At 36.9% G+C, this 18,983-nt stretch overlaps 1 protein-coding gene across 3 annotated transcripts; it reads right to left on the reverse strand.

Moving 5' to 3' along the window:
• Positions 1 to 236: 236 nt before the first annotated feature.
• On the reverse strand, positions 237 to 17,673 carry LOC125834092 (FH protein interacting protein FIP2). Of its 3 annotated transcripts, none has more exons than XM_049513269.1 (11): positions 17,549 to 17,673; positions 16,770 to 16,879; positions 14,396 to 14,530; positions 12,797 to 12,952; positions 10,852 to 10,935; positions 9,161 to 9,207; positions 8,859 to 8,932; positions 8,147 to 8,205; positions 7,788 to 7,847; positions 5,503 to 5,583; positions 237 to 515 (listed from the first exon to the last, which is right to left on the reverse strand). In XM_049513269.1, exons 1-11 carry the CDS (start codon positions 17,595 to 17,597, stop codon positions 462 to 464), a joined length of 909 nt encoding a protein of 302 aa, XP_049369226.1. In that variant the 5' UTR covers positions 17,598 to 17,673; the 3' UTR covers positions 237 to 461. The 3 variants fall into 3 exon arrangements, with proteins under 3 accessions (XP_049369226.1, XP_049369243.1, XP_049369236.1); XM_049513286.1 differs by having other exon boundaries at positions 16,770 to 16,966; positions 17,549 to 17,617; XM_049513279.1 differs by lacking the exon at positions 5,503 to 5,583.
• Between the last annotated feature and the right edge of the window lie 1,310 nt (positions 17,674 to 18,983).

The raw sequence follows: 18,983 nt of genomic DNA on the forward strand, positions 1-18,983 counted from the left end.
GACAATATATGATCCATGTTATGTACTAGGATTGGGAAGAGTAGGGCATTTGCTAGTTCCCGTTTAGAGCAATCATTCAATGCACTGAAAGGATGTTACTGTGTAATGTGTTGATTACATTCATATATACTTAAACTAGACTTGTGGGATTATTGCATGATCCACAAATCATTTCTTCGGAAAAACCCTTCTATGCCTATTCAATTCTTCTTGGAAAGTACCTCTTGTTTGATCATTCTCAGATTTGAAAAGTTAAACATTCTTACAAGGCCAGAATGGTTTGAAACAATTTGGGTTTACACACATACAGATAATTAAATTGAGATTTAGAAACCAAATTAAACTAAAATAGTTGGTCAATACATGTAAGGCTTGATACTATTGCTATACAATTCTTTTTTGTAGATCTCTTCTTTAATGTTGCTCTGGGAGAGGTTTGGGATGAGCACAAATCTGTGGTGTCACCTGATTGCACCCAGTAAATTGGCACCATCAAGCTTTGCCCCCTCCAAATGCTGAGAGAAAGACAAATATTTAGTTCCAACTAGAATCAAATACAATGGCGAGCAAAGAATATTAAGCAACAGAGCTGAATCACACCCTTCAAGCTTCATCCCTTTCCCTATATTCCAGGCAAATATACGAAAACATACTATCATCAGTTAACTACTATGGTTAAATTTGTTACATCAGACATTTCTGCATTGCATGCAGTGGTAAAAAGGAGATTAGTCCAAGGATCAACAGAAGCATAATTGGATACACAGCTCAAATGATAGGATATTGACTAATATATGGAAACTTCACCTAGGGAAAATAAAACACTTCATATGACTTGTAAGAACCTCTTTTTAAAAAAAAACTCATATGGGTTGTAAGACATAACAATCTTAGATTCACTAGGAAGATAATTGACTTCCCCAAATGCGAATGATGTGATGATGATAAGGACTTTTCACATATTATTAGGACTTGTCCAAAATATAGATAAATTTGGAATAGTTTCCTCTCCCAAAATGAGATTGATTTCATGAAATGAATGCTATGCTTATGCTTGAATGGATTGATTGATCTCCTACTGTGTTACACTAACATTTTCATCTATTTGGCAAATGGAAAGAAAGAAATAGAAATTTGATTGGAAAAAATAACGTCCATCAACAGATCTTTGCACATATTAGTGGTTATGCTTGGGAAATTGTTGAAACATTTCCTTGACGAACTTCTATATCTGAAGTTAAGATTAATCATTCACTTGGTCTCCTCCTTGTTTAGAAAAAGATTAAACTGAATACTGATGGCAATGTGAAAACCCAAACTGGAGATGCTGCTTTTGGAAGACTTTTTGAGATACTCAAGGGAAAAGGATAATGGGATATTCATGTAAGATAAAACCTACCTCAAGCTTCCCTACGAAAATAGGAGTCAAACAAGGGCTACAATTAGCATAGGCAGTGAGATAAAAAGAGTTAGAAGTGGAAACAGATTGTTTGCTTCTTGTTAAGCTTATCAACGAAGACGGCATACAGTTTCATCCTCCAAGGCTATTATCAAGGATTGCAGATACCCGGAAGTCGAGAAAGCAAATATTATCAACAACTGGAGGGAGCAAATCAGTGTGCAGACATTTTGGCAAATAAAGGTCACAGACATAGAATCAGATTTGCTAATATGGGAAGATGTACTCATGGAAATTCATTGCTTGAACTCTAGTATAAAACTCAATGGTGCCTCTCTGGAAGGAATCAGACTTGATCATCCGAGAGCAACATTTAGGGAATTACTGATCTTGGGCGTATTTATATGCCCATTTACTACGATTTACCCGCATGTGACTTAGTTTCGAGGACATTTTTATGATAATTGTTGTGTTTTGATCAGTGTTATCAAAGGCGAAAAGTGCAAAAAACTCTAAGGTCTGTGGGGGTTTTAAGCGCAAATAAAGCGTGGGCTTTAATGAAAAAAGGCGCAAAGGGAGAAAGAAATACAAATATATATGTTCAGTCCAAGAATAATAATTATAAACATGAATGACAAATATATGACCAAAGAAATTGAAAAAAAAATTACGATAAAGTGAAATATCAATTATTTTGTTTCACTAGTTCATAAAAGGCTCATTGGCAAGTAAATGTTTGCCTTAGAATCTTTATGACGACACTGAAGCGCACATAAAGCGAGGTGTGACTTTGTATATAACTTATGAGTTGTGTGATACTTGCTATTAAGGCCTTATTTTGAGTAGTACTTTATTGTGAATGCTTGATTGCTAATAAAATTGCATCATCTTTGACACCTAGGCTCATGATTGTGACTTTGTATATAACTTATTTTATTTTGTAGTTTGTTATGATCTTGTCTCTCTTAGAAGTGGAATTGATACATCTTGATTAATACTTCTGTCATGTGTGGTGAGAATTTGTTTATTCCATGTTTTGCATCTTAGTCTAGAACTTGCCCTGCATATTATTGAAGCGAAATAAAAAGTGTCGCTTTGTTTAGGAGAAAATAATAGGCTTTCCTTGATTTGTCTTATAAATTTAAGCTTTTTCAGATATTATATCACTAGCTAGCCCTATGAGCATGTAGCCTTTTGTTGGTAGCCATATTTTTGCCTTAACTCTTATGTTGAATCCTTGATTTTTGCACCTTGCTTCCTTGAGCACTATAGCATAGATTGATTATAATTGGTAAATCTAAAGACAAAAAAGGATGGTTGAGTGGAAAAAGGTAATCAATGATAGCTATAAAGTGATGAAAAAGCCCTCTTCGAAAGAATGTGAAATGAAAAAGAAAAAAAAAGGGAGAAAAAAGAAGAAAAAAAAATCCTTCAGAAAAAAAATGACTGAAGCATTCTTGAGATCATGATAATTGTTGTAGAGAGGGCTGAAAATAAAGAGAAGAAAACAATGGGTGATGAAGTCTAAAATTGTCAAGTGCTTAGGGAAGTGTAAGTCACTATTATATAGTTTTCCTACCCGTCCCCTAGCCTATATTACAACCCGTTAAAGTCCTAATTGATTCTATTCGAGCATGCTTAATTAGCGGAGATGTACATAATGGGCAAGCCTATGGTTCTTTGTGCATACATGTGAATTTTATTTGTGAGTGTGAGAGTTGTTCTTTGATGTGAAGTCCTTAATTTATATTCAATCTTTTGAATTGAGTGTGTGAACTATTTCTTCTTGTGAGACACTTATTTCATGATGGATAGGTAGTTTTATTAATGTTCTTTGATGAGAATAGGTGAACAAGCTTAAATTTGATGAGTTCAAAGTTCTTCCTTGAGGTTAGGAGGTTAGAGGTTTGTTGTTTATTTTTATATCTTTCATAATGATCGAGAAGTGTACTTGATGTTTGGAAAGTTGTATATGACCTAATTGTTTGAATCAACCAAAGTGATGGCGTTCCTAGTTTGATTTTTTTGAGATGAACTTTAATGTTTGTTCAAGGATGAACAAAGGTTTAAGTGTGGGTTGGTGATCTTGGGTGTATTTATATGCCCATTTACTACGATGTACCCGCATGTGCCTTATGTTTCGAGGACATTTTTATGATAGTTGTTGTGTTTTGATTAAGTATTGCAATGAATGCGCACTAACATGCATGATTAGCATATGCAGGGGCTTCTAAAGAAATTTGAGCTAAATCGGAGGCGACGAGAGCGAAGGGAAAATGAACGCGAAGAAAAACGCCCATGGAGCAGCCTGGCGCGCTGTGCCAGGGCCTAAACTACTGAAGCCAAGTTCTGGCGCGCTTCCCCACAAATGCCCCGATGAAAATACTGAAATTTAAGGAGTCCAAATCCAAATAGAAGGAGGAATTATTTTCCCCAACTCTATAAATAGAGCCCTAGGCTTCTTTTGTAGGGGAACTTCTATTTCAAGTGCAAGAGACAAGGAATACAATTCACCATTAGGGTTCTTTTTCTTTTTCTGCTTTTCTTAGACATTAGTAGCTAAAGACCATTGTTGTGGGGCTGCGGCTACGAGTAATTGTTGAACATCGATTGTTTTGAATTAATGTTGGCTATCACTTAAATTACTTTTGAATTTTGGTTTTAGTATTTCATGCTTGTTCACCATAGAAATAAACATATTGTCTATTCTTGGACTCGAGAGATGAAGGGGTAGATAGACCAAAGAATACAAAGTGCTCGATCTCTCTTGCATATCACTTGTTTAGATTCAAGTTCAAAATTAACACCCAGATGAACATTGAGCTTAGTTACTAAACATGATGAAATATAAATGCTCGCCAATTGAGTTTGTCTATCCCTGCTCAACGATGTAGTTAGAAAGTCAATTGGAGTAGGCGATTAGAGGTCGGGAAATCATGATCATAAAATCAACCCTGTAAATTAGTAATTTGATAACCGTAGTTAATTCATCACATGAGATGTGATACATGAAACCTTAAGCATGTTGCAGCCCTAAAATTTCCCCAATCATAGAAAGGTAATCTTAGTATTTAATTCTTGCATTCTTTATTTATAAATCAAACTCTTTTGGCACTCTTGAATAAATAATTAGACTAGTATAATTTAGTAAGATAGTTAATCGACAAGTCTTATGGGTTCGATAATCCGGCTCTTTTAGAGCCACTACATTACTTGTGCGACCACGTACACTTGTGTGTGCAATTGGACGCAACAATTACCAAGCAAGTTTTGCACATAATTTGATAGGTGTCTCACAAACTTCATAAATGGCATATATTCATAACTAAAATATTCTGCCTTTTGGCCTTTTTGGTTGACGAGACATTAAGTAGTCAAAGAACATAATGACATACCGTTATACTCCAAAACTTGGAGCTAGAGATTGAAAAATGCTAATGTTAACCTCTCATGCTTCTTTACACATAATACATAGAAAATACAGTACAATTTAGCAGTCACAATTAGAAATATGCAAGACAGCACAAGAAAACTTGTGAGGTAGGGAAAGTTATTTCAACACTGAAAGATAGCAACTTGAAGTTGAAATGAACTCGTGAGATAGTAGCCATATGAACGCCCAAAAATTCAATGGTTTAAGTCAGAAAAGGAATTTCAAAGGCAGATATACAGGAAAGATGGTTTATAGTGGGAGAGAGTGTCATTTACTTATCTTTAGAAATTTATGATTACTACATCCCAATAGTTGGTGAGGTGAAATGCATTTCCTATATGTAGTTTGAAGTTCAAAGACGAAGGTTCCATCGGATCTCCCTGAGATTCCAATATAATTATTATTATTCAAGAGAACTTTGATTCACATTATCAACTTTCTTTCCTTCCAGATGGAAATTCATCGGTGAATTGGATTACAAGAACATCCAGCAGAATGCCAGGGAAAAGGTTAATCTTTGTCAGTGAATGAAAATCTGGCTTTGTTTCAAGCAATTATCTTTTCTTTCCTAAAAATTTCCACGTCTGTGCTTCACAGAATCAACATAATTGAGGATAGATGAGTAGGCAATAACAAAGCCCAACTGATTGGCAGTGGTAATATGACTTACTGTATCACGAAGATTCACATGCCGAAGATAAGCTCTTTGAAGGTTTGCACCCTTCAGATTTGCATTGGTTAACTTCGCACCCTGGAATAAGTAGTGGAAAATCAATTAAGAGGCATAATGGAAACTGACTCGTGTTTGGATTCAGAAGGAAATATAATAAGAGTAGCTGACTCATTTCATCTGATCTTTAGAGGAGTAGGCTATTGTATGGTTCATAGTAGAGAAAACGACCAAAATGGTCCTTGATGTTTAGGGGTTGAACTATTTTGGTCCTTTATATATACTTATTTTATTGAAATAATCCTTGATGTATATAAAAAGATGATCATTTTGATTCTTAACCCTAAAACTAACAGTACAAATGAAAAATTCTGTTAAACTAATTGTGGGTGCCTCGAAATTGACAAGTGGCAGACCCCTTCTACTCAATCGTCTTTCTTACACCAATTCTGCTGCAATTTTCAATTGGTTTATTCTTCTTTTCATTACCAAAATCCTTTTTTGCACACAAAAATCTCTTCAATTTTCAAAGAATATTGTTAAGATATCGATTTTCAACCTCTGTCCGTTCAGTTTTCACCCTTCTATTTGAACAACGAAATAAAAAAATACATGAAAAGACTATTAGTTTTTTTTTTTTTGATAAAGGTAACGTTTTGTATATCAATCATTAGTTTTAAAAAGGACAAAACAAAAAGAAAGCTATATTCTTCCCATATCTAGCTATAAAAAGAGAGACTAGTTGGTTAAAGGTTGAAGAGAGTTGGTTTATGGAGTTTTCTTGGGAGGAGCAATGGAGTGTATCATCTGATTTACTTAGTTCACATTTGTTTTAGCAGTCTCAATTTTTGTTTTATTTATGTATATATGAAAATGGGAGCTGCTTGGAATTATTGTTTGGAGTGAGATAAGAAATGAGTGTAGTGTGTACTATTTTTCTTATAAGAATATGGCTGGTGGGTGGACTGAAGATGGAGCATACCTTTAATGGTGAAAGAAAGAAGATTGAGGGAGAAAGGGTCTGTCAGGTGTCAATTTTAAAGTAACCCACAATTAAATTTAACGGAACTTTTTACTTTTACTGTTTGTTTTAGGGCTAAGGATCAAAATGACCATCTTTCTATATACATCAAGGACTATATCAATAAGGTGGTATATATAAAGGACCAAAATAATTCAACTTGTATACATCAAAGACTAATTTGGTCGTTTTCTCATTCATAGAACTCTCACTTCTCATTATTTTTTGTACTTTTTGACAATACAGAAGGATCTGAAAACCCTTGGTGCCCCTTTATTAATGACTGCACTTACTATTTATAGATCCCAAAGAAAAAAGGAGAAAGAGAGAGAGCGATCCTTGACTGCAAAGTTCAAGAAAAAATTGATTATTGGTGAGAGATATCTTTCTGACTGTTTGGGAAACTCGTTTACTCAAGTTATTGGAGGGGATTGGCAGAACCTATTGGTTTGAGACTGAAAGAAGAGATCTTATTGCATTATACTTTAGGTGGTACAGTAAACCGGGTTTTGCAAGTGCCTTATGGAAACAATGGAATGGCCCGTCCAGGTGAAGACAAAGAAGGTTAGGGTGACATCGATAAGCAAGTAATGTAGAACCCATCACACATCAGAAGGGATGGAGAGTTGCACGCCTTATAAGGTGGTGTCTGGGTATGCTTGCCAGTTCAAGTTAAACATTTCGTGCCTTGTAAACTTTATCCCCTAGTGTTTACAATTGAATTCACCATTCAATTGTTCAGCTCTGCAGGTCAGGCCAAGATAACTAGCATAATACATGAGGAGGAATCGCTTTTGAGGCGAATAGAAGGCCCATGTGTCATTGTGTTAGGATAATATCTTAAATGTTTTCATTGTGTCAAAAAAGCATTTTGAAGCTGTGCGGAGAAGAATTAGGTATATTAGGCTGTCGGAAGGTCACTTGTTCCTGTTGCAAGAAACTGTGGTCCAAGAAAGAAGCAAAACTTACATAGAGTACTTTACAATCACTGTTAAAATAACAGTTAGTAAGATTTTAGCAGAAATCTTAACACTAACAGAAATGGAATGACATGATCATTTGAGAGAACTTCCAGTGAATTACAAGCAATTAAAATATTTTAACAGTCTGGGCCTCTGGGTAAGTACTTTTAAAGAAAGTTTGCAAGATTTTAGCAGAAGCACAAATAATACTTTTGACTATAGTTTTAATAGCTGCTTCTGTATCCAATATTATTTCACCTTCGGGTGAATTTAGGCTATAGTAATACATGCATAACTTTTACCTTCAGATTTGCACCTTCAAGATTAGCTCCTTCGAGGTTGGCATTGGTAAGATCAGCTGTCTGGGAATAAATATAAACAGTAATTCAGCACATTAAACAGGCCTCAGAATATAAATGCTAACAGAGTTGTAAAACTGAAGTGAGAGGATTCAGGCAAAGGATAAGAATCTAGGCCTTATTCCAAATCATTACATGCTCACTTTCTACCATCAAAGATGAATAAGAATTATATAATTTAGGTGCATCAGAGAATGGGGCTGTAGTAGAATATCTTGTCAAGAAAACACATAAAAGTGTCAAAAATTTAAAAGGATCCACAGAGGATACAGCAACAGACATTACGGTTTTAGAAGTTTAACCTGTAGGTGAGCAGAACGAAGATCCGCCCCACAAAAGCTACAGCCTATTAGACAAGCATCTGTATGGAAATAAAGGAAGATTATCATAATAATAAATATGTCAGGGAGACCAAGAAAAATAATAGATATCTAGATAGCAAGCAGATCGTTCATCATACTTTAAACGGGGAAACAAAAACAGCAACTTATAATGAAAGTGAAGAGTCCGGGCAACTTAGAGCAAAGAAGGTAGATACATTGATTATCTGATAAGTTGATAAATTCAGAATACACCTACTTCAAACATTATAACCTACCTGTCTAACAGTAAGCATTTGAGGTTCTAGCACATAACACTTCAAACATGCATGATGCACCATAGAACAGAAACATAGCACACTTCCATAGGAGTGCCTGATGCTAGAAAAATCACCCAAAGAATACCTCTCTTCCAAGAAACAAGTAATTCTTGCTGTTCTCATTCTCTCAACACCCCCTCTCCACCCCCACCCCCTCTCTAGTCTCTCAACCTTCTTCTATTCTCCCTTTCTTTTCTTCTCAGGATATAAGGAGATTGGACATGGCTCGAAATACAGCAACAACAAACTTGAAGAAACACAAATTATTGGTTGTAAATTGTAGTCTTACTTGTGCAGAACTCCACATGAAGAAATCACTCTTACCGTTTAGTTTCAGAACAAATCGGTACTCTGTAGTCTGTAATAACCATTACCTTGTAAATTTGCACTTTGAAGATTAGCACCAGCTAATACAGCTCCACGAAGATTTGCTCCAGTAAATTCACATCTTCCCTAGGCAAGATGAAATCACTAAGGTTGCAACTTGACAATAAAGATGGGCTTGAAAATAATATTTATGTGCTTAAATTTTAATCCACACATACATGTAAAGCCTGTTAAAAAGAGGATGTAAAGAGGGTGAATCTTTGAAAAATCAAACACTGTTAAGATGATTAAACACTATGCATGATCTACATAAGATGTGGAGACCGAGAGATTATGTGCTATAGCTTACTCGCGCAATGTGGCATTGTGAAAAATGGAAGCTTCGGCATCGACATCCTGCGACAAAAGTTAAAGAACGACCAAGAAAAAAAATAGTATTATTTAGTAACTAGGTCATGGGAGTGTTAGGAGCTTAGAAGTACAAATGTTCCTAGAGTCCCTTTTCAACAAAGACATTGAATATACCACCATCCAACTAAGAGTATCACTGCATAAAAGCTAACTTTTCCTTTTCCTTTTCCTTTTCCTTATCCTTTTTCTAGATTTGTAAGCAAGGACTTCTCATTGAAGAAAACCAAAAGTTGCCAGCTATGTACAATGGCTACACCAAAGAAAATGTGCATTTTTTTTTCTAACTGCAAGTAAACAGGCAATATTGTGCACTTAACTTATAGAAACAACCAGCTTAGTCTGAAGTATGTTTGCAAATACCCTCAGCACCAAATGAGACAATTAGCAAGGCTGAGACAAATTGATATGCCTATGTCTATGTTATTTATCTTTTTATAACCGTGGTGTACAGGCTAGCTTGAGTGCACCTCAACTAATTTCACCAAATACCTGCCACCTCCCGCCAGCAACAGGTAGCAACAGGTATCAGTTAACTCTATCCACCAAGGCTAGGACAAATGGGAAGAAACCACCTAGTGTTTTTGTCTCTGCTATGATTTGAACCGAAGACCTCATGATTCTCAACCCACTTCATTGACCACTAGGCCACACCCTTAACCTTGGGTGTGCTTATGATTATGTTACATGGAGTCAGGAATGATATTTAACCACACACAGTCCAATATGATATTACCATGTCATACCCAGTCAACATTGGTATATCAAGGCAAATTAAGAGTCTATGGCTCTATGCAACATTGCTTACTATCTCCAAAACTTCTTTTACCCAATATAAGGCATACAATCTTGTACATTTGTTACACAAACTACCACTTAGTCAAAAACAATGTGCAAAACACCCCTTAGCATAAAAGGAGACAATTTGCAAAGAAGACTAGAAATCACTGAGACTGAGGTATGAGAATCTGCAAAAGCTATCAATCCAACAAGGCAGACACGTGCGATGCATATTCAACGTGGATACTCAAGACAAAATGAAGAGTCTTGTAACATAGCTAACCATTTCCATAACTTCTTCTTCCTTCCTATGCTGCAGCCAAACAAGATTACAGACCTTTCATCTAGCTGGTATAACCTAGTCAAACCCCAGTCCAGCCATTTTTCTAAAATTGGCTACTAAGACACTCATCTCTCATCAATAACCTCAACAGGACTGAAGCATGCCAATTAGCTCCAGTTGAGCGCTCGGCTAAGGTTGACTGCTGCAACACTGCGAAACATAATTCCTAATCTTGCAAAAGTAGAAAGACCTAGAAGTATTTTTCAGTCAAACAAAGCTAAAGTGAGAGCACATCAAATTCAGAACTTTTCTCCCTTCATCAAACAAAACCTCCAAAACTGTAAACAAGTAGCTCATCCACAGAAAGTGGAGTACTACTATGTTCTTACTCAGAATTATATATTATTCTAGACTATTATCACAGGTGTAAATAAAAGAAATTTACTGCTAAAGTTAGATGCGCACTCTCCCAAGGTATTATGACTGTAATTATAAAAGTACAACATTCCTAGTGATCTACACACTAACTGCAGTTGAAGATTCAGCAACATTTAATTGAGCAATAATACCCTGAATTTTGCACATTGAAGATTGGCACGTGAGAAGAACACTGTTTTCAGACATGCATAGCTGAAATCCACAAATGACAAGTCCTGCACATAGAACAGATATCATTGACTAATTAAAAAGTTGTAGAAAATTACATGAATAATGATATCAACACATCTGCATAGCCAAATGCTTGGGAGATTCTCCCAAGTTGCCAAAAAAGAAGGGATGGGGGGTTGTACTGCAGTAAAACAGAGCAAAGAAGTCATTATCAGATGCTATCAAGATGGGCTTCCTTTTTTGGAATTTTCCCCTTTGTAAGGAACATAGTAATAATTTTATTAAGGGATAAAGTCAGAGTAGGGGTGTGTGTAAGACCCGAAAAACGACCAAACCAGTTTTCGCTTTATTCCGTCGGTTTAGGTTATGCATATTTGTAACTTCGGTTGTTCAGTTCAGTGATTGGTTTCCAGGGCTCAGTTTTTCGGTTACTGAAATTTTGGAAAAGCCTTGATTCGGCCTTCCACGGTTCCAAACTCAATCGCAAAACCAAATGCTATATTCATGAAGATTGAAGTCCAAACTCCGCTCCTCTCTCTTTGTTTCGATGAATGCCTCAACGCTTGCATTCTACGGGAAACTTTTTTGACTATTTACCTTCGTAGGAAGCAAAGGGAAGCAGAAAAGGTCATCATGCAATCTGCCAAAGCTGAAGCTTTTTCTGCTGCTGAATAATCTACATTTCCCAATGAGCTACATTTGCCTATTGCCCATAGAAAGGAGAAATATCTTGCCCATGGCTTTATACAAGAGGTATACCAAAAAAGGGGAAAACCTACAAAATATGGTTCTCTCCAAAAGACACCCAGTCCTCTATACAAACAGGAACAACATGGGTGCACCCAAAAAAAAGGGATCGAAGACTACTTCTCAATTGGCAAAGCTCATATCCACCCTTCAAAAGCTCTCATATTTCTCTCTTTCCAAATGACCCACAAAAGAGCAGAAGTAGTAACATTCCATGCCTTGTGTCTTCTTCTTCTAGCTTCACTCCTCCAGCGGAACATAAACTCCTTCACAGATCTTGTCATTACCCAAGAAATGTCAAACCATCTGAATATATCCCCCGATAACCTCGTGGCTAATTTGCAACGTAATGGAGTATGATCCACGTCCTCACCCGCCTCCTTGCAAAGAAAATACCAGATCAAGCAGAAAACCTTTCTTTTTCCAAGATTCTCTGCTGTCAAAATCACCCCTCTAGTAGCTAACCACGTGAAGAAACATACTTTCCTCGGCACCTTAAGAATCCGGACCATAGCATATGGGTAACTCTCATCCCCCCTACCCAAGAGCTTCTCATAAAAGGACTTGACAGAGAACACTTTGTTATTCCCCAATTCTCAACTAAAAACATCAGATTTGTTGACTGGTTCACATTGCTTTTGAAGTAAAACTTGCCGTCTCTGAAGCTCAGTCACCTCCCAATACTGAAAATTCCTCCTGAACCTCAAATCCCAAAAAGTCTCTTAAATAGAACAGCGTTTTTATAATTTGTGGAGTAAGGCCACAGGACATTCCTTCAATTCTAGATTAGATCAACTCTGTATTCTAATTTTCCCCCCTTCTTGGGGCAAATGGAAAACAGAGTTGCATGTAATTGCTCCCTTTTTCTTAATGTAAGACTTATCTTATTTGAGGACAACTTGTCCTTTGCCATAACCTCTTTGACTAAATGGTTGCTTCTCTTATTTATTAAAACACAGAAAAACAACATAAAACAATGAGGAGATGACGATCATGTCCATAGAAGCATAAGCTCTTTATGAAGCATAGAAACTACATGAGGAAATGAGCATAGTTATTAAGACAACAAGACGGTACTGCAAGAAGTCTAGATCAAGTATCCATGTCTGCAACTAAGAACATAAAGAAATGAAATAGTCTAGCACTAGATTATATTACCAACTTCGAAAGATCAAGACCAGAAAGATTAATTCCCCGAAATCTGACTCTGTCAGACTGTATGCATTTGATAATGTCAATGCGTGTCAATTCAGTACCCAACTCCTCATCCTCCTTCCTCTTACTTAGGGCACATTTAATTCCATCTACTAGACCCTGAAAAGAAATAGGTGAACTAAGAGATCTTAACAACTCCGCAGACACACAAACTACTTTAGCTGTCAGAAAATATTTATAACTCCCAAAATAGCTACATTTCAGTACAACATACCTCTTCAGTAAAGGAAGATTTTAAAAAATAAAATTATCAAGTAAAAGATTTCATTGATAATAACAAGGCCAACATGGTCGTATACAAGAGGCATATCAAAAAGGAGAAACCTACAAAAAATGGTTCTCTTCAATGTTATCAACTTTGAACCAATCCTCTATACAAACCAATGTTATCAGAAGCGAAAAGTGCAAAAAAGCTCTAAGGTTCGTTGAGGCTTTAAGCACAAAGCGCAAATAAAGCATGGGTTTTATTGAGAAAAGGCGCAAATGGAGAAAACATACAAATATATACATGTTTAGTCCAAGTCTAATAATTATAAGCATGAATAACAAATATATGGACGAAGAAATTGATTGTTTTACGATAAAGTGAAATATGAATGTCTTACTGTCACCTCTTCAGGAAATGCTCATTCGCAAGAAAAAAGTATGTCGTAGAGCCTTGATGACGACACTGTAACGCACATTAAGCAAGTCGAAGTGCTCAACGTGTTTTGAGCCTCGCTTCAGGGCTTAAGCGCGCCTTTGACAACACAGATACAAATAAGAACTACATGGGTGCACCAAAAGAAAATAAGGATCGGAGACTACTTCACAATTGAGCAAAGCTCATCTCCATCCCTTCAAAAGCTCTCATATTCCTCTCTTTCCAAATGACCCACATTAGAGCAAGAGGAGTTACATTCCACGCATTGTGGCTTCTTCTTCTAGCTCCACTCTTCCAGTTGAACATCAACTCCTTCCTAGATCTTGGCATTACCCAAGAAATGCCAAACCATTTGTATATATGGCAAAACTGACATCTCTATAACTTCCATTTAACATATATATTCAAGAAAAGATTCACCAAAAGAAATAAAGCACAACTGTTGAGTGGGTGTGTCAATATCGATGGTTTGGAAACCATGACAAGTAGCGCTTTGGTTCACTATCTCAGGAAATATTGGTTTATAAACCAAGAAAATCTCAAGCATGCTCAACCTATATCTCAAATAGCTCAATGATCTAGGAAAAACCTGGTCCTGTTCTATTTGAAGAGGCTAAATATAACATTCTCCTAGGTCTTTAAGAAGCATAAGCAAATGAATGAAAAGTATATCACCTACATGAAACACCAAAAAGTTACAGAAAAAGTATCTCCAAGGCTTGAAAAACTAAGAAAAGTAATTCCAATCATAGACTGCCACAAGGTACAGGCACATGGTTCAAGCAAACAAAATCTGCCCTTAAATCTTAATGACCACATTCACATGGCAATATGAGTAATTTAGAACACAGTACATATACAAGTGCACGATAAACACTAGAAGAGGATAATGGATTTACAAGGAGCTGATAGTACTCCGCCTCCCGCAGAAGCTGAGCATATTCAGAATCTTTCAGGGGTGGAATTACACCATCCCTCAACCAATTAAGGATATGGCGAAAGTGCTTTCCGTCCCTGTCAACGAATATGTGTCCCTGCAAAAACACATTGAAAGGAGATATGAAGTCGTGAAAACATAGACCATAGATGTCTCTTCTCTCAAAGATCAACATGAAGGAGCATGAACTTGATATCTGTCAAAGATAATAAATATATTTTTTGACAAGAATGAGCTATAAATAGCATTTCCAGAAACTAAAGAACCAGCTAATACCAATGAACAAGGCCTCCGAGCTAATTCCTAATATGGATGAATGCACAGTGCATTATGGTAAGTGGTAACCAAAACCAACCAGTATTTTAGGACCCTGTGCATCTCACAGTTTATCTAGAACTGTCCAAGTTTGAACTACTAAACATCAAAATCATTGATCCTATGAGAACACTTGACACAAAAGCTGAGCATACTAGTGTCAAGACTAACATGATGTAACATCTAATTACACACAACAGAGAAAGAAAACGCAAAAAGAGCAAAGAAAGAAAATAAGTGCAAAAATGTAAGAGACCTTGGAGATTTTGTACATGCTTGGTTATGTTTCACGTGAACCTGTTTTAAAAATCGCATCTTGTACTGACATTTCAGCACTCCATTTCCAAAGAAAGGAATAAAATATTGAGATTCATAAAGTAATTGGTGACAAGATTGGTGCTTTTTTATTTTATTACAAAATTACAAGAAGTTCAAGGTAATTTCTTAGCTTGTTTCCTTTTATTTTGTTGATGTTCTGATGTAAGTAACCCAGTATATAGTATGCCAAAGAGTAGAGAAACCACACAAAATTATGGTTCTCTAAAAAAGACGTCCAGTCATCTATCTTGTGAGTCATGGGTGCACTCAAAAATTATCAAAAAAACAAAAGGGATATTCTAATCTGTGCAAGATCATACTACTCTGCTTAATTTCTTTATCACATACATTGAAGCTTTCAGCAAGCTGCATTTTCTCTTTGAACTAACAGACATCAGTAATGGGATACTAAAATGAAAAATATGTTCATGAATACTACAGTATTCCTTATTCGGACTATCCCAAGATAACAAAGATCACTCGCCAGCAGTGTGTGGGTAAGATAAAGGATCCGTGTCTGAGTCGCTGGATCACAAAAATGGATCTATGGTTTCAAGTCCACTTGATTTCGAGAAAACCGAATCAATTGGCCTCCAAGCAGAAGACTACTCACCTAGGACTTCTTGTCATCAGATGGTTTTGGTTTATTAACAAGAGTTCTAAAGTTAGTTATCAAAAAATAAAAAATCGGTTTATATGGATCACATCCAAATTGGATTCTTTTGTCTAATTCTTTTTTACCATGACCCAACAAGGTGTTTTTCTCTTACTATAAGAACCATCATACTCAAACATGGATCGTATCCTGATGCATGCTTTAGATTTCACATTTGGTTCAACATCGTTCATCGATGAATGAAGAATAGCTAGCCTAAAAACAGAATGATGCTATGGCATTACATTATGCATAACAAATGATATTGTCCAAACTCAGCCTAGGAATAAGTTGTGAATTGTCAAGAGAACATTCTAGTGAAAGACTCTGAAAAGCTAATAGCCTGTTAAATGTTGTTCACCAGGTGCCGGTCATCTGCAACAACCAAGGGCCAAAAAATTTCATTCCGAAGTGGGTCCATTCCAGCTACGTGTTCCACATCAGAGTTTCTTGCAGAATCTGTGGGGGTCAATTCCGAAGGTGATGAACAGGTTAGAACATTCAGTGTTGCTACTGGAAAGTGCCAACATAAGTTTAACTCAAGTTGAGACATATGGATGAGACCATAAAACCTCAGACGAATAGTTTGTTAGACATGAAAGAATGAAAAGTGGCTCCCTTGGTAGGGGAGGCAGGTGCATGACAGCCATTCTTTTGGGAGATAATCTCTGACTAGAGAAGGAACCGAATCTGAATTGGTGCTTTTATGTGCAACCAGTGGTCTTGCTTTTTCCAATCAAGGTTTTTGCTTGTCCAATTGCAGCATATGGAAGGGACAACCAATCGTTTAAAATTCTTGCAGCTCTCTACTTCACATCATTGTATAAGGTATGAGATAGAGCAGTATTTCAAGGGATACGAGAAGACCCCACATTCTCTCAGGTCATGGAAAATACTCGAAATTTCCAAAATTAAAGTAAAAAGGCAAACTTCCATCCTCCTTCATTAACTATGAATGATACTCTTCTCTAACTATAGTTCAACATCTGAGAGTCAATCGCAATGTGCCTTATGTAATTAAAGAAGTGAGTGTGTGCATAACATGTACCTTCTCTGACTCCTGGCAGATAGTGTGACGACCACTAAACATAGCAGCGAGCATCGAGTCCGGCTCACGTTGTGTGAGGGTATCCAGTGTTGTGCAAAACTTCCTCCCTCCTTTAGAGAAGAATTTTCAGAATCACTCATAAAAATCAGCCCAAAAAAGATTTGTGTGTGAGAAAATGACAAGGCAAAATCATTTTACTGCGTGACAATTCTTCAGCATTATCCTTTCATGTTTGTAACAAAGTGAAGATATTAAACATAATATTTAATACTAAAATACGTAATCCAGCTGGAAAGGAGAATATCCCTGGGATGAACTTAAATGGAAACAACCTCCAATATTTTAGTTGGAACTTTAATTTAAGCAAAATTCAACAGGTCTATAGACTCCAATCTTGCAGAATGTTTCTTAATTGTTTTATGTTGTAGAACGAAATGGAAGAGAAATATCATTTCTGTCAACTCAGATGTCTAAGATTGGAACTACTGTAACTGTTATACTCATTTCTGACCCAAATAGATTACTGCTTCTAATATTGTACCTTATGCATCATTCAGTGTACTATGAGAAAAGGAAAACCTGTGAGCTAAAACCAACTTTTGAGATTTACATTCATGACCTAAGAAAGAGTAATACTTCTAAAACTGCACCTTATGCCCATCCATTGTATAGTGACAGAATTGGAAATCAATTCGTCTAGATCTTAATATGGAGTATCACTACAAATTCTTAATCCCCGAAATGCCTAGGGAAGGAGATTCAAAAGAGCAGGGGTTTACCGATATTCAGACGAACCATGGAAGACGAACTGTCGGAGTGATAGGCCATTCTCAGAGTTTGAGGATTGATGTATCAATGGACTGTCAGTGTCACTCTCCAAAGCTACAATAGATTCTACTCATTCTTTCTACTTTCTAGTCCTCGAAAGTAGCATTATTGACCCCTCTCACTTAAGTAATTTCCACTTTACCTCCTACACTTTTCGTATTTAGGAATATTATTACACTTTATTTGGAAATTTATCAAGTTATGAAATTGTATTTGGTTAATATTTAAAAAGCTTAAGTCATTTGCGGTCTCTTAAAGTTATTCACATAATTAACTTAGACACCTAAACTGTAACGTGTACCTTGTAACACCCCGGAAATTAGTAGGCTAATCTAGAGCTTAACGTGAGGGTTAGCGTCAAGAAATGAGGGCAAGGGCCAAGGGAGTGGGCTAGGGTAGCCTACCTTGGTGTAGACACTGCCCCACTTACCACGCCCACCACCACGACTCGTGATCAAGACCACGACCCGTGGTGTGGCTCGTGGTGGGCTAGGCAGTAGCCTCCCCAAAACTGCCCAAAATTAGCCCCTCTTCACGAGCCACTTCACGACTCGTGGTGAAGACCACGGCTCGTGGAGGGGAGTTGGGTGTGTGAGGGTGGAGGAGAGATGGCTTAGCCACTACCTCAAGGCCCACGAGAGGGACCACGGCTCGTGGCAAGCACCACGACTCATGGTGCCCTCCGTAAAGGTGTCTTGGGCTTGTGGGGCTAATGGTACTTTTGCTAAGCCACTTCATCAAGGTCCACGAAGGGGACCACGACTCGTGGGACCCCACGTGGTACCTGGGCAACTAGGAATGACAATGGGGCGGGGTGGGTTTAATTAAGGCTATGTGGCGCGGGGCGGGTTTAAGGTTGGGTGGTGCGGGTCGGATGTGGAGCGGGTTGGGTTTTTTAAAAATTAATGTGGGGTGGGGCGGGGTGGGTTGCGGGTATATGTGATTTTATGTGGGTTCAAACTTAATTTTAACTTTTTACATGTTATAAGAGTGATAGAACATTATTTATTAAAGCTACTAAAATGTTCAAGATAATAGATGAAAATTGTTCAATAAAAAATAATATAATTTCTTACATGTTTCCCAGTTGACCTCTAAAAAATAAAATTTTAAGTCACTATCTTATTAAATTAATACAACTTAATGAAAAATGAATTTATTTTTATGAATTTTATTTTTAGTATCAAACATAACTAGAAAAGAAAATATTAAAAAAATTATGCGGGGCGGGTTGAAAATGAAAAGAGTTGTTATGCAAGGCGGGGCGGGGGGGATTAAAAATTTTGCGGGTTAAGCTCAACCCGCACCGCCCCCGCCCTACACCGCCCCATTACCATCCCTATGGGCAGCCCACTTAAAATGGAGGGTGTTTTGGGTAATTTCGGT

The sequence above is a fragment of the Solanum verrucosum genome, unplaced genomic scaffold (assembly GCF_900185275.1).
Source record: "Solanum verrucosum unplaced genomic scaffold, falcon-dt-bn FXZP01000285.1, whole genome shotgun sequence".
NCBI classification, from domain to species: domain Eukaryota; kingdom Viridiplantae; phylum Streptophyta; class Magnoliopsida; order Solanales; family Solanaceae; genus Solanum; species Solanum verrucosum.

Bases quoted from the DNA above. Each gene is read 5' to 3' on its own strand.
- LOC125834092 (XM_049513269.1), bottom strand. From the start codon at position 17,597: ATGGCCTATCACTCCGACAGTTCGTCTTCCATGGTTCGTCTGAATATC. The intron at 12,953-14,395 runs GTAAATCCATTA...ATTTCTTTTCAG, and splicing joins CGGAGTACTATCAGCTCCTT to GGTCTAGTAGATGGAATTAA. The intron at 516-5,502 runs GTAAGTCATATT...TCTTTCTCTCAG, and splicing joins ATGTGAATCTTCGTGATACA to CATTTGGAGGGGGCAAAGCT.